General features: G+C 36.6%; 1 protein-coding gene and 1 pseudogene across 1 annotated transcript in view; one reads left to right on the top strand and one right to left on the bottom strand.

Annotated features, from left to right (window-relative positions):
* The window catches only part of STPG2 (sperm tail PG-rich repeat containing 2), a 318597-nt gene that overhangs the window by 261145 nt on the left and 35691 nt on the right, over positions 1-21761 (bottom strand). Inside the window, exon 5 of the mRNA XM_035005555.1 lies at positions 16504-16615. Coding sequence (XP_034861446.1) covers positions 16504-16615 — 112 coding nt within the window. The remainder of the gene's footprint in view (positions 1-16503; positions 16616-21761) is intronic.
* On the top strand, positions 5722-6349 carry LOC118010306 (annotated as a pseudogene).

Genomic DNA, 21761 nt, shown 5'->3' with positions numbered 1-21761 from the left:
CTTATATATATATATATATATATATATATATATATATATATATAAGTTGTTCTCTCTTTAAAATTTGGGGATACAGTTTCTTCTAACAGACCAAAATATACCCTAAATCTCTAGCGTATGGCTTTGTTCTGGTCTCCTGCCTGATCACATTCTCTCCTTTTTTTTTTTTATCCTCTTCTTTCTTTTTTCAACCAACTTATCAATTCCTTTTATAAAATCTTTTATAGTTTTCATCTTTACAGTCATATTCCATCCCTTCATCGTATTAACCCTTATTTTTGTACATATGTAAGTTTTTCTTTCTTTAAAATTTTTTTAAAAATTCTGTTTTCTGTTTTAAAAAATTCTTCTGTTAGAAGAAAGTGCCTCCCAAAATACGCCCAAAATCTAGTGTGTGGCACTGATCTGTGCACCAGCCTGATCATATTTGATCATATTCTGGGTTTTTTGTTTGTTTGTTTGTTTTTGTTTTTATCTTTTTCTTTTTTTTTCTTTTTTTTTTTTTCTTTCCCTTTCTTTTCCCCCGGTTTCAGGTCTCTTCTGATTTGTTTAGTGTATATTTCTCTGGGGACGTTGTTACCCTGTTAGCATTTTGTTCTCTCATTCTTCTATTCTCCTCTGGACAAAATGACAAGATGGAAAAAATCACCTCAAAAAAAAGAACAAGAGGCAGTACCGACTGCCAGGGTCCTAATCAATACGGACATTAGTAAGATGTTGCAACTAGAGTTCAGAATGATGATTTTAAAGATACTAGCTGGGCTTGAAAAAAGCATGGAAGATATTAGAGAAACCCTTTCTGGAGAAATAAAAGAACTAAAATCTAACCAAGTCAAAATCAAAAATAAGTGCATTTTGAAATAAACTCTAAATGACAAGGAAAAAAAGTATATGTTGAGAAACAAATCTGACAAGACTACACCCTCTCTTCTGGTATGTGTTAATTTCCCCTTCTACAGAAGTAAAGGGAAGGGAATGCCCTGGATTAGCCAGACCTAGAGAGTTCAGAGAAAGAACTTTGTAAAGATGTGAAAACATAAAAACCATAGAGGGAAGCCAAAGCCTAATATGCCAAAAAGAGGAGTATGAATGTGTAAATATAAGCCAGAAATCTGAGTGAGATCGAGGGAAACAAGAGAAAGAGCAATGGGCTCCATATAAGTAAAGAGCAATCTAGAGAGTTTTAAGGAATCACTACCTATAACTAATCTTTATGTACCATCTATTGTAGGAGTCAGTGCATCAGCTGAATTTAAAGAAACAAAAAAATGGAATGAAGCTAGTCAGCCTATCCCACACCAAATTTATCAACTTTCCCAAATCATACTTCTTGCAACTGCTCTTAAGTTGTGGGAGAGGGACTACAAAATGTTATGTTCCAAATCCAGTCTAACAATCATTGAGAAATTACCATTTAGCATTATATAAGCCAAAAAAATTAGATTTTAAAAAATGGAAAAAAACTCCATCTTCCCTTGTTACCTCAAAATGTAAGTTAAAAATTTCTCCATATTAGAAGCAGATATTTGAAGAGACAAAAAAGCATTGAGAAATGCCATGTACAATTAAGATCCTATTCAACTAGTTCATTCATCTTAAGACCTTATTCCTCATACTATTTATAGGGTAAAGAAATGAAAAATTATTTTATTATTACTATGTAGGTCAGGATAGTCTCATGGAAAAAGTTGTGGGAAAAAATCACTTTGAACAAAACATTTATTAGTTTTATATTATACTATGAAGAAAATATCATGTTCATATTATCTCCTTTCATTATAAATGTTCTTTGATACCTCATATATTCTTACTTTATCAAAACTGTTTTCACAGAGTTGATTTTTAAAGGAAAAGGAGGCAAACTACATAAAGTTAGAACCACCCTTGCATCCCTGGGATAAATCACACTTGGCCATGGTGTATGATCCTTTAAATGCACTGTTAGATTTTTTATTCAACAGTTAACATTTTATTAAGGATTTTTACAACAATGTTCTTCAGGAATATTGGCTTACAGTTTTCTTTTCTTGGAGTGTCTGCCTGGTTATGGTATCAGGGTGATGCTAGCCTCATAAAATGAGTTTGGAAGCATTCCCTCTTCTACTTTCTAGAAGAATTTAAGGATTGGTATTAAAACTTCTTTGAATGTTTGGTAAAATTTACCCATGAAGATATTAGGTCCTGGGCTTTTCTTTGTTAAGAGATTTATTACTGATTCAGGCTCCTTGTTACTGGTCTGTTCAGGCTTTCTATTTCTTCCTAATTGTTTTGCTAGGTTGTATGTTTCCAGGAATTTATTCATTTCTTGTAGGCTGTCCAGTTTGTTGGTATAGTTGTTCATAATAGTCCCTTACAATCCTCTTTTTTTCCTCCTGAGGTATCCAGTGAAATGTTTACTCTTTCATCTGATTTTATTTATGAGTCTTTTCTCTCTTTTTCTTAGTCTATAGTTTGTCAATTTTATCTTTTAAAACACCAATTCAAATGTTTCATTCTTTTTTGTTGTTCTCCATTTGACTCACTTCTGCTCTAATCTTTATCATTTCCTCCCTTTGGTTAATTTGGGCTTGGTTTGTTCTTGTTTTTTAGTTCCTTGTGGTGTAAAGTTAATTTGTTTGATATCTTTCTTCTGCTTTAATATAAGCATTATTCACTAAAAGTTCCCTCTTAGCTTTTGCTGCAGTCCATAGATTTGGTATGTTGTTTTTGTTTGTTTCAAAATACCTTTTAAACTTCCTTTTGATTTCCTCTTTGACTCAATGATTTTTCCTTTTACTTTCTTTTTCATTTTTAAAGGACTTTTTTCATTCAAGTGTAATTAACATACAGTGTTATATTACTTTCAGGTGTATGATGTAATTCAACAATTCTATATATTTCTCAGCACTCATCAAGTATATTCTTAATCCCTTTTTACCTATTTCACCCATCCCCCCACCCACCTCCTCTCAGGCAACCACCAGTTTGTTCTCTGTCTATAAGAGTCTATGTTTTTGTTTCTTTTTTTAATTTGTTTCTTAAATTCCACATATGAATGAAATCATATGGTATTTGTCTTTCTCTGACTTATTTAATTTCACTTAGCATTTAACTCTCTAGGTCCATCTATGTTGTTGCAAATGGCAAGATTTCATTCTTTTTATGGCTGAGTAATATTCCAGTGTGTGTGTGTGTGTGTGTGTGTGCATGTGCATGCACGTGCACGTATTGTATTTCTTTTTCATCTATTGATAGATACTTGTTTGACCCAATGATTCTTAAGAGAATTGTTTAGTTTCTACATATTTGTAAATTTTCCCATTTTCTTGCCATTCCTGATTTCTATTTTTATTCCACTGTGATCAGAAGATACTTGGAGTGATTTTGATGTTCTTAAATCTGTTAAGACTTGTTTCATGACCTTTCATGAGATCTATCCTGGAGAATATTCAGTGTACCTTTGAGTAGACTGTGTATTCTGCTCTTGGGTAGAAATTTCTGCATAGGTCAGTTAGATCCATTTGGTCTATAATATTGTTTAAGTCAGCTATTTTTGTATGGATTTTCTGTCTGGATGTTCTATCCATTATTAAAAGTGGAATATTGTAGACCCTTACTATTTTGTATTGCTGTCAATTTCTGCCTTAAGATCTGTCAATATTTGTTTTATATATTTAGGTATACTGATATTGAATGCATTTACAATTGTTATATCTTTCTGTTGAAGTGACCCTTCGATCATTATATATTGACCTTTGCCAAAAGAGACATTTTAAATTTAAATTCTATTATTTCTGACATACATATAGCCAACCCAGCTTTCTTTTGATCATCGTTTGCATGAAACACCTTTTCTCATCCCTTCACTTTTGGCCTATGTGTGTCTTTAATTCTAAAGTGTGTCTCTTATAGACAGAATATCACTGGATCTTGTTTTTTTTTTTTTTTATACATTCAGGCACTATAGGCCTTTTGATTGGCAAATTTAATGCATTTACATTTAAGGTAATTATTGATAAGTGAGAAATTTACTATTGCCATTGTTAAAAATTGTTTTGTGTCTTATAATTGTTTAGTCTTTCTTTTCTTCTCTTGTGTTACTTTGTTACTTGATTTGATTTGTTTTGGTTTTTTTTCCCTTTCTCTTTTATGTACCTATTACAATTTTTTTTTTATGATTAGCTCAAGAGTTGCCTAAAATATCTTGTAATTATGACCTTCCATTTTATTTTGATAACTTCAACCACATATAAAAACACTAATCTTTTATTACTTCCATATACACATACAGTTTGTACTCTTGTAGACAGTTTCTTTTTATACTGTGTACCATTAAAAAATATTTTTACCTATTGACTTTCACATTAAGTTAAAGCAATTTACAAGTCATCTTTACTATTACATTCACCTATGTATGTTTATATATTTACTTTTTTTTAAAGATTTTATTTATTTGACAGAGAGAGACACAGTGAGAGAGGGAACACAAGCAGGGGGAGAGGGAGAAGCAGGCTTCCCATGGAGCAGGGAGCCCAATGCAGGGCTCGATCCCATGACCCTGGGATCATGACCTGAGCCAAAGGCAGAACCTTAATGACTGAGCCACCCAGGTGCCCCTATAGATTTACTTTTACCTATGAGATTTCATGCTCATATTTAGCATGTTTTCATTTTAATTTGAAGAAATCCATTAAGCATATCTTGTAAGGCAGGTCTAAGAGTAACAAATTCTCTGTTATTCTTTGTCTGGGAAAGACATTTTCTCTCCATTTTTAAGGAACAATATTTCTGAGTATAGTATTCTTATATGGAAGTGGTTTCTTTCAGTATTTTGAATACGTCTTCCTACCCTCTACTGGACGTAAGCTTTCTACTGAGAAATCAACTTATATTCTTGGGAAACAGTTTGGGGAGGGGAGAGTCTTAGATGTGATGAATCACTTTTCTCTTACTGCATTAAAAATTCTCTTTGTCATTGACTTTTCACAATTTAAATATAATGTGTCAGTGCAATCTTTGGGTTGATCCTATTTCAGGACCTTTGAGCTTCATGAATATTGATGACCACTTCCCTCCAAAGATTTGGGAAGTTTTCAGACATTATTTCTTTCTGTTCCTTTCTCTCTCTTCTCCTTCTGAGACTCCCAAAGTGCATATGTTGATTCTTTCATGATGTCCTATAAATGGTGTAAGATTTCCTCACTCTTTTTCATTCTCTCATCTTTTTTATCCTCTGATTGGATAATTGCAAACGAACTTTCTCTGAGTTGACAGATTCCTTCTTCTACTTGAATGAGTCTACTATTGAAGCTCTCTATTGCATTTTTCTTTTCATTCATTGTATTCTTCGGCTCCAGAATTTCTGTTTAGTTCTTTTTTTGTGATTTCTATCTCTGTTAAACCTCACATTTTATTCAACTCTTGGAGCTGGGTCCAGTACAGGAGTATACTTGCTGCAGTGTTGGTGCTGGTGTCCAAGATGGGTACACATACAGCTGCCACAGAGCCAGGGTCTTGGGTGTGTACATAGTTATGGGACATGAGTGGCAGCTCCAGCCCTGGAAGAATGGAGGAACTGTGATGCCTCCTTCTCCAGGGGGAGGCACAATGGCATGGACTCCAGGCAGCTCCATTGGCTGGGTTAAGCATCAGTGAAGACTACAGGTATCCTCAGTAGCATAAGTTTCAGATGTCCAGAGTGGTGACAAGGGCTGCTAGTGTCCTCCTCCTCTCCATTCATGCATGGTGGGAAATTACACATTGGGATCCTTCTTGGCATCAAACTATGATGGACTGAGGGATGGTGTGAAGCAGGTAAAATGCCTCTTAAACTTTTCTATGTGGCCATCCTGAGTTTTGAGCTCCTAAGGGTTTCTGTAGCTTCTTTATTATACTCTAAGCTCTCCCAGAGCTATTTTCATCAGTATGTAGTTGTTTATTGTTTGTTACTATTTTTTTATGGAGGGAAATAAGTGTTGGGACTCCTATTTCACCATCTTATTGATGTGACTTCCAGAAAATACTTTATGTTTAAAAGATTCATTTCCACTCTTTGGTCTCAACCATAGAAACAAGATAACAAAGGGGACTCATCATTTGGAAAGCATCACAATAAGAAGTACACATTATTCCACTACTATGGCCCTCAGCCCTACCACATCTTCAGAAGTAGACCTGTTGCAAATGTTGCTACCCTGCCAAGCAGAAGAGAGAGAATAACTGGAGTGCCAAGGCTAAAAGATGAAATACCACTAGGACTGGTCAAACGAGGTCCCCAAAAGTTGTATACCACAGATTCAGGCATGGATTTTGTGAAGAAACAACACCTACACCCAAGAAGGCAGCTGTTGCACCATCTAGTTCATCTTAAGGATTTCAATAATTAGTCATACAATAAATGTTCTGGTTTAAAACAAAAACAAAAACAAAATACCTAATTTCCTAAATTCCAGTTTCCAGTTCCACACATAAGGAACTTGGATATTGCTACTCCTCCCTAACAAGTAGAAACCTGAATAGAATGTAAAATCAAACTCTTTTTAGATCCATGAGAGATCAAAAAACACAGGACAAACCACAGCCCACAAGATTGGAGAGACAGACAAGTGAATACAGGTCATCACAGCTTACCATAGCAGAGATTTAAAAGTAGAAAACACTGTGGAAACCAGTGCCAGTATAGGAATACCAAAACTATAACTGAAGAACTGCTGGAGTCTCAGTGCAGACAAGTCTAAGAGTTAAAAACTCCGTGGGCCCCATCATAGGGGAGGACTCCATAATTCTAATTTACTTCCAGGAGCTCAACTAGGTTCTCACAGTAAATACTGGAGAAAAACCCTTTCACGCATCTGGCAGGGGAAGAGGGAAAGGAAACGTTTTTGAAATATACCAGAGCAAGCTCTCATGAAAATCAAACTAACCAGAGCCCAACCTACTAGAGCATTGTCAGTACATAATAGACCTAGGGAAGTGAAATGCCCAGTTCCAGGCACCTCTAGCCTTCCATATATAAGACAAAGGAAATACCTAACTCCAGCCCACACTGGCCATTCTAACCCAGCTAAGAGAGGAAAAACTGAGAAACACTTCTGAAGTTCAGAGTCCAGTTCAGAGGCACGGGCTCCCTAAGACACTGAGAGCTAATCATAGAACTATAGAACTCTTCCCCTTCCCCATACCTTACCACCATATTATAAAAGGCGTATTTGCAACAGTTCCTTTACCTAATAGACTGAATGTTTATATCCCCTGAAATTCATGTTAAACCTTTTCTCCCAATATGATGGTTTTTGGAGGTTTCACCTTTGGGAAGTGATTAACTCATGAGTGCAGAGCTCTGATGAATGGGATTAGTGTCCTTATTTAAAAAAAAAAAAAAAAGGCATCCAAGATAGCTCCCTACCCTTTCCACCATGTAAAGACACAGCAAAAAGATGACCTCTGAACCAGGAAGTGAGTCCTCAATAGAACTGAATCTGCTGGCACCTCATCTTGGACTTCCCACACTTCCAGAGCTATAAGGAATAAATTTCTCTTATTTATAAGCCATCCAATCTATGCTATTCTGTTCTAGTAACCTAAACAAATTAAGACATCCAGTTATTAAGAGAAAATTACAACAAATATTAAAAAGCAAAAAATTAGAAGAAACAGGGCAAGCACCAGAGCCAAACATGGCAGGGAGAGTGCCATCATCAGATGGGGAACTTAAAACAAGTAGGATTAATATACTAAGTGCTCCAATGAATAAAGAAAATAGAAGGCAAAAACAGATGAGAACCACACAAAAGGCAGAAAAAGAATGCATGATAAAAATAGGAGCAAAAAACAAGGGCATCAGATAGAAAACAGTAACAAATGTGGTAGATATTAATCCAACTATATCAATAATCCTTGAATGTCAATGGTCTAAATTCACCAATAAAACAGAGAGATTGTCAAAGTGGATCAACAAATAAGACCCACTATAAAAGATTTGTATAGTAGTCTTGCTATCTATAAGAATACCACTTTAAATATAAAGACAAATATAAATTGAAAGCAAGTGGAGAAAAACATACCATGCTAACACTAATCAAAACAAAGCAAGAGTAGATATATTAATTTTAAACAGTACAGACTTCAAAGCAAAGAAGATTATCAGGGCTAAAGAAGATCATTACATAATGATAAAGAGGTCAGTTCTCCAAGAAGACATAACAATTCTCAATGTGTATGTGCTTAACAACAAAGCAGCAAACTATATGAGGAAAACTGATAGGACTGCAAGTAGAAATAAATGAATCCACTATCACAGTTGAAGACTTCAACACCCCTTTCTCAGAAATGGACAGATTAGCAGGCATATAATAATAAATATAATAATAATATAATACAATATAATCAGTAAAGACATAGTTGGAATCAATAACACCATCAATCAAATAGATATAATTGATATTATTTATAGCAATAAAAGCACATATGAAAATCTAAGTTTCCAACTTAGGAAAATAAAAAAGAAGACCAAATTAAATTGAAAGTAGGCAAAAAAAAAAAAAAAGTAGAATTAGAGAAGAAATCAATAAAATTGATACAGATATCAATAAAATTCATAAAAATGAATAGAGAAAATCAATGAAACCAAACTGGGTCTTTGAAAAGATCAAGCAAATCTATAAGTCTCTAGCCAGGTAAACTAAGAAAAAAAGAGAGGACACAATTACTAATATCAGAAATGAAGGAGGGGACATGACTACAGATCCCATAAACATTAAAAGAATAATAAAGGAATACTATGAACTCTATGCCCATACATTTGATAAGTCAGATAAATTGGACCAATTGCTTGAACGACTCAATCTTCCCAAACTCACACAAGAAAAAAGCAAATGATCCAAATAGGCTATATCTATTTTAAAAATTGAATCAGTAATTAATAACCTTCTAAAAAAGGAAAGTACCAAGCCCAGGTGGGTTCACCAGTATATTTCATCAAACATTTAAGGAACACATTATATCAATTTCTATAAACTCTTTCAAAGGATAGAAGCAGAGGGAATACCCCCAACTCATTCAATGAAGCCAGCATAAGCCTAATACCAAAACAAAAACATTACAAGAAGAGAAAACTACAGACTATATCTCTCATGGTTCTAAATTAACACTTTTTATACTGTTTGAGATTTGTAATTGTAATTCTATAAAATCAATTCTATTGTATTATTCTGTTACTGCGTCTCTTCATTTCTAGAAACAATATTTCTCATTGCTGATTGATATTCAGGGGAAGACCAAGGAAATCAAATGCAGAGAAAATTCTTAGTGAATAGTCACTGATTTTTCAGCTGAGAATTATTTATCCTTTTCTAAGTGATCCATTTTAAAATGTTTATTCTATAATCTTAAAGGTTTTTTATTTACTTGAATATAGTGAAAACACAATGTTATATTAGTTTCAGATGTACATCTAGTGATTCAGTTTCTCTATACATTAATAGAGTAGCTATCATCTGTCACCATACAACATGACAATATCATTAACTATACTCCCCATGCTGTCCCTTTTATTCTAATTTATTCATTCCATAACTGTAAGCCTTTATCTCCCATTCTTCTTCACCCATTTTTCCCAACCTCCTATACTCCTTTCCTCTGGTAATCATCAGTTTGTTCTATGTATTTTTAGGTCTGATTCTGCTTTTTGGTTGTTTACCTATTCATAAGTTCTATTTTTTAGATTTCACAAATGAGTAAAATCATATGGTATTTATCTTTCTCTGATTTAATTCACTTAGCATAATACCGAGTCCATCCATGTTATTACAAAAGGCAAAATTTCATCCTTTTTTATAGTTGTCTAATATTCCATTGTTCAGGTTCTCATGTTTAAATATAATAATATATTGAAGGGGAAAAAAAGTCTATGGTTTTATTTGCCTACAAGTTCCAAAAGATTAAACTGAAACACACCTATAAAAAAATGTAATGAAGGGAGGGAAGGAAAGATGGCAGAGGAGTAGGGGACCCTATTTCAACTGGTCTCTGGAATTGAGCTGGATATCTACCAGACCACGCTGAACACCCACAAAACCAGCCTGAGATGTAAGAAGATCTGGATCTCTACAAACAGAATATCGCAGGTGGTTGGTTTCGAGGTACGAAGCAGGGAGCTGTGATTCCTCAGGAAGATATCGGAGGATAAATAGCAGCGGAAGGGTACCTGGCCATGGGGATCCTGCACCACCAGTGAGTGACAACCTCACGCGCTGCGGACGGGGCACAGACTCGCAAAATGATAGCAGCGGGGAAAGGATTTTAGGGCAGCCCCCAGGGCGGAATCCCGGAGCGGCGGGGTCGCACCTGCAAACTGGGGGCGGCTGGCGGTTTTAGAAGCACAAAGGGCAGAGACGGGCTCCGACCTGGAGGCAGGACTGGGAGTGCTGCGGAGGGGTGCGCAACCCAGGACGCTGCAGTTTATAGCAGCACGGACAGAAACAGAGACAGTGTGGCCTGGAGGGCTCACTGAAGAACAGACTGCGGTCTCTCTGCTCTGAGGCAGAGGGTTGGAAATGGTATCTTCTGCTCTGACTCGTGGAAGAGACGCAGAAAGCCACCACGGAAAGCCACCAGAGAACAAAAGCCTCAAAAACTGATTCCTGCTGAGCCCATTCCCTGCCACGGGGGGGCAGGGCAACTCTGCCCAAACAGGGTTGCCTGAATAACAGCGCGACAGGCCCCTCCCACAGAAGACAGGCTGGGAAAACAAGAGGCCAGCAACCCTAAGTTTCCAAGAAAACAGGTGCATCTTGTTTGGGTTCCGGTCAATAATTTGGACTCTATACATTCCCTCAAACACCCATCAACAGAATGACTAGGAGGAAGAGCCCCCAAAATAGAAAAGACTCAGAGATTATGACTTATGCTGCAGATTTACAAATGGATGCAGATATAACCAAGATGTGAGAGATGGAATTCAGGCTAGCTATTGTGAAGATAATGGCTAGAATGGAGAAATCAATTAATGGCAACATAGAGTCTCTAACGGCAGAAATGAAAGCTGAACTGGCAGAACTTAAAAAGGCTATCAATGAGATCCAATCCAATCTAGATAATCTAACAGCTAGGGTAACTGAGGGAGAAGAACAATTAAGCGACCTGGAAGACAATATAATAGATAAAAAGGGAAAAGAGGAGGCCAGGGAAAAACAACTCAGAATCCATGAAAATAGAATCAGAGAAATAAGTGACACCATGAAGCATTCCAATGTCAGAATAATTGGAATCCCGGAGGGAGTGGAGAGAGAGAGGGGACTAGAAGATGTATTTGAGCAAATCGTAGCTGAGAACTTCCCTAATCTGGGGAATGAAACAAACATTCATGTCCTATAGGCAGAGAGGACTCCTCCCAAGATGAAGGAAAACAGGCCAACACCCTGGCATGTAATAGTAAAACTTGTAAATCTTAGAACCAAGGAAACCATCTTAAGGGCAGTTAGGGGGAAGAGATTCCTTCCACACAGAGGGAGGAACATCAGAATAATGTCAGACCTCTCCACAGAGACCTGGCAAGCCAGAAAGGCCTGGCAAGACATATTCAGGGTACTAAATGAGAAGAACAAGCAGCCAAGAATACTGTATCCGGCAAGGCTGTCATTTAGAATGGATGGAGAGATGCAGAGCTTCCAAGACCAGCAGAAATTGAAAGAATATGTGACCACTAAGCCGGCCCTGCAAGAAATATTAAGGGGGGATCTATAAAAGGAGAAGGATCCCAAGAGTGATATACAACAGAAATTTACAGGGACAATCTATAAAAACATCTTCACAGGCAACATGATGACAATTAATTCATATCTTTCAATAATCACTCTCAACGTGAATGGCCTAAATGCTCCCATAAAATGGCACAGGGTTGCAGATTGGATAAAAAGACAGGACCCATCCATATGCTGTCTACAAGAGACTCATTTTGAACCCAAATATACATCCAAACTGAAAGTGAAGGGATGGAGATCCATCTTCCATGCCAGCGGACCTCAAAAGAAAGCTGGGGTAGCAATTCTTATATCAGACAAATTAGATTTTAAACTAAAGTCTGTAACTAGAGACACAGAAGGACACTGTATCATTCTTAAAGGGTCTATCCAACAAGAAGATCTAACAATTGTAAATATCTATGCCCCCAACATGGGAGCAGCCATCTACATAAGCCAACTGTTAACCAAAATAAAGACTCATTTTGATAACAATACATTAACTGTAGGAGACCTCAATACTCTACTCTCAGCAAGGGACAGATCATCTAAGCAGAAAATCAACATGGAAACAAGGGCTTTGAATATACATTGTACCAGACGGACCTCATAGCTATTTACAGAACATTCCACCCTAAAACAACAGAATACTCATTCTTCTCAAGCGCACATGGAACTTTCTCCAGAATAGACCACATACTGGGTCACAAATCAGGTCTCAACGATACCAAAAGATTGAGATTATTCCCTGCATATTCTCAGACCACAATGCTTTAAAACTGGAATTCCATCAAAAGAAAAAATTTGGCAGAAATTCAAACACTTGGAAGCTAAAGACCACTCTGCTCAAGAATGTTTGGGTCAACCAGGAAATCAAAGAAGAACTCAAACAATTCATAGAAATCAATGAGAACAAAAACACATCGGTCCAAAACATATGGGATACGGCAAAGGCAGTCCTAAGGGGGAGATACGTAGCCATCCAAGCCTCACTCAAAAAAATAGAAAAAATCCCGAATTCACCAACTAACTCTACACCTTAAAGAAGTAGAGAAAAAGCAAAAAACGATGTCTAAGCCACGCATTAGAAGAGAAATAATTAAAATAAGAGCAGAAATCAATGCATTAGAAACCAGAAACACAGTAGATCAGATCAACGAAACTAGAAGTTGGTTCTTTGAAAGAATTAATAAGATCGATAAACCACTGGCCAGACTTATCCAAAGGAAAAGAGAAAGGACCCAAATTAATAAAATTATGAATGAAAGGGGAGAGATCACAACTAACATCAAGGAAATAGAAACAATTATTAGAAATTATTATCAACAACGATATGCCAATAAACTGAGCAATCGGGATGAAATGGAGGCCTTCCTGGAAACCTATAAGCTGCCAAGACTGAAACAGGAAGAAATTGACAACCTGAATAGGCCAATAACCAGTAACGAGATTGAAGCAGTGAGCAAAAACCTCCCCAAAAACAAGAGTCCAGGGCCTGATGGATTCCCTGGGGAATTATACCAAAAAGTCAAAGAAGAAATAATACCTATTCTACTGAAGCTGTTTCAAAAAATAGAAACAGAAGGAAAACTTCCAAACTCATTCTATGAGGCCAGCATTACCTTAATCCCCAAACAAAGCAAAGACCCCATCAAAAAGGAGAATTTCAGACCGATATCCCTGATGAATATGGATTCCAAAATCCTCAACAAAATCCTAGCTAGTAGGATCCAACAATACATTAAAAGGATCATCCACCACGACCAAGTGGGATTTATCCCCAGGATGCAAGGGTGGTTCAACGTTCGCAAATCAATCAATGTGATAGAACACAATAATAAGAGGAGGGAGAAGAACCATATGGTCCTCTCAATTGATGCAGAAAAAGCATTTGACAAAATACAACATCCTTTCCTGATTAAAACTCTTCAGAGTATAGGGATAGAGGGAACATTCCTCAAGTTCATAAAATCCACCTATGAAAAACCCACAGGGAATATCATCCTCAATGGGGAAAAGCTAAGAGCCTTTCCCTTAAGATCAGGAATACGACAAGGATGCCCACTCTTTCCACTATTGTTCAACATAGTACTAGAATCCTAGCAACAGTATTCAGACTACAAAAAGAAATAAAAGGTATTCAAATTGGCAAAGAAGAACTAAAACTCTCTCTTTTCGCAGATGACATGATACCTTATGTGGAAAACCCAAAAGACTCCACCCCCAAATTACTAGAACTCATCCAGCAATTCAGTAATGTGGCAGGATACAAAATCAATGCACAGAAATCAGTTGCTTTCTTATACACTAACAACGCAACTGTAGAAAGAGAAATTAGAGAAACGATTCCATTTACAATAGCACCAAAAACCATAAGATACCTCGGAATAAGCCTAACCAAAGAGGTAAAGGATCTATACTCTAGGAACTACAAAACACTCATAAAAGAAATTGAAGAAGACACAAAAAGATGGAAAAATATTCCATGCTCATGGATTGGAAGAATAAACATTGTTAAAATGTCTCTGCCACCCAGAGCAATCTATACCTTCAATGCCATCCTGATCAAAATTCCAATGACATTTTTCAAAGTGCTGGAACAAACAATCCTAAAATTTGTATGGAATCAGAAAAGATCCCGAATCACCAAGGAAATGTTGAAAAAGAAAAACAAAGCTGGGGGCATCACGTTCCCCGATTTCAAGCTATATTACAAAGCTGTGATCACCAAGACAGCATGGTACTGGCACAAAAACAGACATATAGACCAATGGAACAGACTAGAGAACCCAGATATGGACCCTCAACTCTATGGTCAAATAATCTTTGACAAAGCAGGAAAAAACATGCAATGGAAAAAAGACAGTCTCTTCAATAAATGGTACTGGGAAAATTGGACAGCCACATGCAGAAGGATGAAACTCGATCATTCTCTAACACCATACATAAAGATAAACTCAAAGTGGATGAAAGACCTCAATGTGAGACAGGAATCCATCAAAATCCTAGAAGAGAACATAGGCAGTAACCTCTTTGACATCGGCCACAGCAACTTCTTTCAAGATACATCTCCAAAAGCTAGTGAAACAAAAGCAAAAATGAACTTTTGGGACTTCGTCAAGATAAAAAGCTTCTGCACAGCAAAGGAAACAGTCAACAAAACAAAGAGGCAACCCACAGAATGGGAGAAGATACTTGCAAATGACACTGCAGATAAAGGACTGGTATCCAAGATCTATAAAGAACTTCTCAAACTCAACACCCAAAAAACAAATAAGTCAAAAAGTGGGCAGAAGATATGAAAAGACAATTCTCTGAAGAAGACATACAAATGGCTAACAGACACATGAAAAAATGTTCATCATCATTAGCCATCAGGGAAATCCAAATCAAAACCACATTGAGATACCACCTTACACCAGTTAGAATGGCAAAAATGGACAGGGGAAGAAACAACAAATGTTGGAGAGGTTGTGGAGAAAGGGGAACCCTCTTACACTGTTAGTGGGAATGCAAGTTGGTACAGCCACTTTGGAAAACAGTGTGGAGGTGCCTCAAAAATTTAAAAATAGAGCTACCCTATGACCCAGCAATTGCACTCCTGGGTATTTACCCCAAAGACACAGATATAGTGAAAAGAAGGGCCATATTCACCCCAATGTTCATAACAGCAATGTTCACAATAGCCAAACTGTGGAAAGAGCCGAGATGCCCTTCAGCAGATGAATGGATAAAGAAGATGTGGTCCATATATACAATGGAATATTACTCAGCCATCAGAAAGGATGAATACCCAACTTTTACATCAACATGGATGGGACTGGAGGAGATTATGCTAAGTGAAATAAGTCAAGCAGAGAAAGTCAATTATCATATGGTTTCACTTATTTGTGGAACATAAGGAATAGCATGGAGGATATTAGGAGAAGGAAGGGAAAAAATGGGGGGGGTGGAATTGAAGGGAGAGATGAACCATGAGAGACTATGGACTCTGAGAAACAAACAGGGTTTTAGAGGGGAAGGGGGAGGGGGGATTGGTTAGCCCAGTGATGGGTATTAAGGAGGGCATGTACTGCATGGAGCACTGGGTTTTATATGAAAACAATGGATCATGGATCACCACATCAAAAACTAATGTTGTATTGATTGTATGGTGACTAACATAATAAAATTTTTTTAAAAAATGTAATGAAATCTTGGGTTTTATATTAATGAATATATACTATCCAGAAGAAGGAAAATGAAAATCCTACTATGTACAAATCAGACTACACCAAGAATATTGCTTAGTTCTAGTATCATATTAAAAAGAGAGAGAGAGAAAGAGGGAGACTCAAAAATTAAAGAAGATCCGCAGATAACTTCAAAGAAAAATAAGTTATCATGAATTTAAATAATGAGAACAATGTCAAAAATATTTGGAGCATTTATCCTTACTAGAAAAAGACTGAAAAGGGGATTGAAAAGAAGTCACAGGAAAAGGGAGAAAAAGTAGGCAGGAGGCAGGCAAATTTAGATCAGTTTAAGAAGGAAATTATAAGAAACAGAGTTGTCCACTACTGAAACAATAAACCTTAGGGCTAGTGAGTCCTTTATCACAAGAGGTGTTCAAGCAGAGATGGTGATCACTTGATAGAGATTTTAAGTATAGTTCCTTCAATAACATTCACTGAATAACAACTAGCTACCAGGCAGAGTAGATCTAAGAGTACTCTAACCTTGTAATTATAAGAGTCAGTGATCTTAAAATATAGAAAGTAGATGAAATAGCTACATTTCAACTTACCTTTTTTTCCTCCTGCAATATTATTACTTCATAAAATCGTGGGAGATTTAAGCAATAATTTTGTTGTTTATCTTTCTTGATGTTAATATTTTCATAATGAGGTGTCTTTTTCCTTTAGAAAAGTCAGAAAAATTGAGGAGCTCTCAGTTTCAAATACATAATTGTTTATATGAGCAAAGAGAATATTTTACACCAACACTGTCTACTTAAAAGGTATGCAATAAGACCATCTGGATATGTTAAGCCAATATATTCTAAATTTTGTAAAATGTATTCATCTATGTTAGTTGTGCATTTTCCAATTCAGAGCATTATAATAAACCTATACTAATAATGACTCCAAAAAATATAGGATGTGGGATTTATATTAGTTTAAATAAAAAGCCACCAGGGTGCCTGGGTGGTTCAGTCGTTAAGTGTCTGCCTAAGGCTCAGGTCATGACCCCAGGGTCCTGAGATCAAGCCCTGCGTCGGGCTCCCTGCTCCATGGGAAGCCTGCTTCTTCCTCTTCCACTCCCCCTGCTTGGGTTCCCTCTCTCGCTGTGTCTCTCTCTGTCAAATAAATAAATAAAATCTTTAAAATAAATAAATAAATAACCACCCAAAAAAGTTTCCTGTGCATTATATTTAACATAAAACATCTTTAAAATTTCAAATCCCTTGATATTTCAACTATTTATATCACAAAACAAAAAAAGGGGCAGAAAGTTCTTTAAAAATAAAAGAGAAGCTTATTTTCACTGAAATTTACACAACCTCAAGAAAGAATAAGAAACTAAAGTGATTAACAGCCCAAGCATTAGAGTCAGACAGCCTGATATGAATCCTAGCACTGTTACCTACTAGCTGTGTGACCTTACACAAATCACCTTACTTCTCTAAACTTCAGAGTAGATTCTTCGCCTGACTGGAAATAGTAACAACCAATTCTTAAGATTGTAATGATTACAATAGATAATATAGGTGAAGCATTTAATGCCATACATTGTCCATAAGAACACAACAACAGATATTATTACAAGAATTTTTTCTTAAGATTTACTAATTTATTTTAGAGAAAGAGCACGAGCAGGATGGGAAGAGGGAGAGGGACAGAGACTCTCAAGCAAACTCTGCACAGAGCACAGAGCCTGATATGGGGCTCAGTCTCATGACCCTGAGATCATGACCTGCTCCGAAATCAAGAGTCGGACACTTAACCAACTGTGCCACCCAAGTGCCCCTACAAGAATTATTTTTAAATAGGCTATATGACTATACTATTTTTTCCATTTCTTAAACAGCATTTCAAAAAAAAAAAAAAAAAAACCTCATATTAAACATTTCCAATGAACTATATTGAACATAAGCATTTTTAAAAACAGGTAATAGAAAAACATAAAAACAAATGCTTAAGTTATATAATTGCAAATATTTTCTTTGATATTGTTATGATTTAAATACACATTTAACATCTCAGTTCACTGGTGAATGCTGACTTTGCTGATTTTTTTCACACAAAATTCAACAAATGAACTTGTTTTCAAAACTTCAAATAGTATGGTGGATAACAAATTTATATTTGGGAGATCAGAAGGGTCACATATCATTTAGGTCTATGTCTTTCTCAAAAAGAGACCTAGAAGCTTATCTTTCCATTTACAATGACCAAGTATCTCCACTTTTATACTATATCAAATATCCCAGAATAATTCTGACTCAATCAGTAAAGCAAAAGGTAAATAAATAAATAAATAAACAAATAAATAAAAAGGTACAAAATGTCAAGTACCAGATGGAACCAAGACAACTCCAAATAAAAGATATGGTGAAGGCAGCAAAATCAAAAAGCAGACAAATTATGGAAATGGTGACATATATGAAGCAGTCTGGAATGCAATCTATATAGATACATTCCTAAGCAAAAGTGAAAATGCAAATAGAAGAAACACAAGAAATAAAAAAGCTCAAAGAAAAAGTAACATTAAAAACCAGGAATTAGAATGGGAGTAGGATAGGGTTGGAGAAACAAAAGAGACTGTTAGCAAAAAACTGCCAAGCAAAATCAGAGCAACAAGGTTAGACAAGAGTTGCGGTTATGCCTGCGGTATTTAGTCAGAAGTGTAATGGAATGGAAGGAAAGCAATCATCAGGAACTACATACCTTAAAAAAAGGTTGAAGCAGTAATCAAAAATCTCCCAACAAACAAGAGACCAGGGCCAGATGGCTTCCCATGGGAATTCTACCAAACATTTAAAGAAGAATTAATACCTATTCTTCTGAAACTATTCCAAAAAATAGAAATGGAAGGAAAACTTCCAAACTCATTTTATGAGGCCAGCATTACCTTGATTCCAAAACCAAAGACCACATCAAAAAGGAGAACTACAGACCAATATACCTGATGAACATGGATGCTAAAATTCTCACCAAAGTACTACCCAGTAGGATCCAACAGTACATTAAGAGGATTATTCACCATGACCAGGTGAGATTTATTCCTGGGCTACAAGGTTGGTTCAACATCCACAAATCAATCAATGTGATACAATACATTAGTAAAAGAAAGAACAAGAACCATATGATCCTCTCAATAGATGCAGAAAAAGCATTTGACAAAGTACAGCATCCTTTCTTGATTAAAACTCTTCAGAGTGTAGGGATAGAGGGTACATACATCAATATTGTGAAAGCCATCTATGAAAAACCCACAGTGAATATCATTCTCAATGGGGAAAAACTGAGAGCTTTTCCCTTAAGTTCAGGAACATGGCAGGGATGTCCACTATCACCACTGTTATTCAACATAGTACTAGAAGTCCTAGCTTCAACAATCAGACAAAAAGAAATAAAAGGCATCTGAATCAGCAAAGAAGAAGCCAAACTCTCACTCTTTGCAGATGATATGATACTTTATGTGGAAAACCCAAAAGACTCCACCCCAAAACTGCTAGAACTCATACAGGAATTCAGTAAAGTGGCAGGATATAAAATCAATGCACAGAAATCAGTGGCATTCCCATACACCAACAACAAGACAGAAGAAAGAGAAATTAAGGAGTCGATCCCATTTACAATTGCACCCAAAACCATAAGATACCTAGGAATAAATCTAACCAAAGATGCAAAGAATCTATACTCAGAAAACTATAGAATACTCATGAAAGAAATTGAGGACGACAAAGACAAAGAAATGGAAAAATAGTCCATGCTCATGGATTGGAAGAATAAATATTATGAAGATGTCAATTCTACCTAGAGCAATCTACACATCTAATGCAGTCCCTATCAAAATACCATCAACTTTTTTCAAAGAAATGGAACAGGGCGCCTGGGTGGCTCGGTCGTTAAGCAGCTGCCTTTGGCTCAGGTCATGATCCCAGAGTCCTGGGATTGAGTCCCACATCAGGCTCCCTGCTCAGCAGGAAGCCTGCTTCTCCCTCTCCCACTCCCCCTGCTTGTGTTCCTGCTCTCGCTGTCTCTGTCTCTGTCAAATAAATAAATAAAATCTTTAAAAAAAAAAAAAAAAGAAATGGAACAAATAATCCTAAAATTTGTATGGAACCAGAAAAGACCCCAAATAGCCAGAGGAATGTTGATAAAGAAAACCACAGCTGATGGCAGCACAATTTCGGACTTCAAGCTCTATTACAAAGCTGTAACCATCAAGACAGTATGGTACTGGCACAAAAACAGACACAAAGATCAATGAAACAGAATAGAGAGCCCAGAAATGGACCCTCAACTCTATGGTTAATTAATCTTCCACAGAGCAGGAAAGAATATCCAATAGAAAAAAGACAGTCTCTTCAACAAATGGTGTTGGGAAAATTGGACAGCCACATGCAGAAGAATGAAACTGGACCATTTCCTTACACCACACATAAAAATAGACTCAAAATGGATGAAAGACCTCAATGTGAGACAGGAATCCATCAAAATCCTAGAGGAGAACACAGGCAGCTACCTCTTCAACCTCAGCCACAGCAACTTCTTCCTAGAAACACTGCCAAAGGCAAGGGAAGCAAGGACAAAAATGAACTATTGGGACTTCATCAAGATAAAAAGCTTTTGCACAGCAAAGGAAACAGTCAACAAAACCAAAAGACAACTGACAGAATGGGAGAAGATATTTGCAAATGACATATCCAATAAAGGGCTAGTATCCAAAATCTATAAAGAACTTATGAAACTCAATACCCAAAGAACAACTAATCCAATCAAGAAATGGGCAGAAGACATGAGCAGACACTTTTTCAAAGAAGACATCCAAATGGCCAACAGACAGATGAAAAAGTGCTCAACACTCGGCATCAGGGAAATCCAAATCAAAACCTCAATGAGATACCCCCTCACACCAGTCAGAATGGCTAAAATTAACAAGTCAGGAAACGACAGATGTTGGTGAGGAGGCAGAGAAAGGGGAAACCTCCTGCACTGTTGGTGGGAATGCAAGCTGGTGCAGCCACTCTGGAAAACAGTATGGAGGTTCCTCAAAAAGTTGAAAATAGAGTTACCCTACGACCCAGCAATTGCACTACTGGGTATTTACCCCAAAGATACAAATGTAGTGATCCAAAGGCGTACGTGCACCCCAGAGTTTATAGCAGCAATGTCCACAATAGCCAAACTATGGAAAGAGCCAAGATGTCCATCAACAGATGAATGGATAAAGATGTGGTGTATATATATACAATGGAATATTATGCAGCCATCAAAACAAAACAAAACAAAAACAAAATCTTGCCATTTGCAACAACATGAATGGAACTAGAGGGTATTATGCTGAGCGAAATAAGTCAGTCACAGAAAGACATTTATCATATGATCTCATTGATATGAGGAATTCTTAATCTCAGGAAACAAACTGAGGGTTGCTGGAGTAGCGGGGGGAGGGTTGGGGTAGCTGGGTGATGGACATTGGGGAGGGTATGTGCTATGGTGAGCTCTGTGAATTGTGTAAGACTGATGAATCAAAGACCTGTACCTCTGAAACAAATAATACATTATATGTTTAAAAAAAAAAAAAAAGTAGGAAGGGAAAAATGAAGAGGGGGAATTTGGAGCAGGAGACGAACCATGAGAGACTATGGACTCTGAGAAACAAACTGAGGGTTCTAGAGGGGAGGGTGTGGGGGGATGGGTTAGCCCGGTGATGGGTATTAAAGAGGGCACGTATTGAATGGAGCACTGGGTGTTATATGCAAACAATGAATCATGGAACACTACATCAAAAACTAATGATGTAATGTATGGTGATTAACATAATAAAATTTTT

Source organism: Mirounga leonina, unplaced genomic scaffold, assembly GCF_011800145.1.
Source record: "Mirounga leonina isolate KUSES-001 unplaced genomic scaffold, KU_Mleo_1.0 Mir_129, whole genome shotgun sequence".
Taxonomy (NCBI): domain Eukaryota; kingdom Metazoa; phylum Chordata; class Mammalia; order Carnivora; family Phocidae; genus Mirounga; species Mirounga leonina.
Note: the sequence above shows the minus strand (reverse complement) of the source record. Positions and strands in the feature narration are given on the sequence as shown.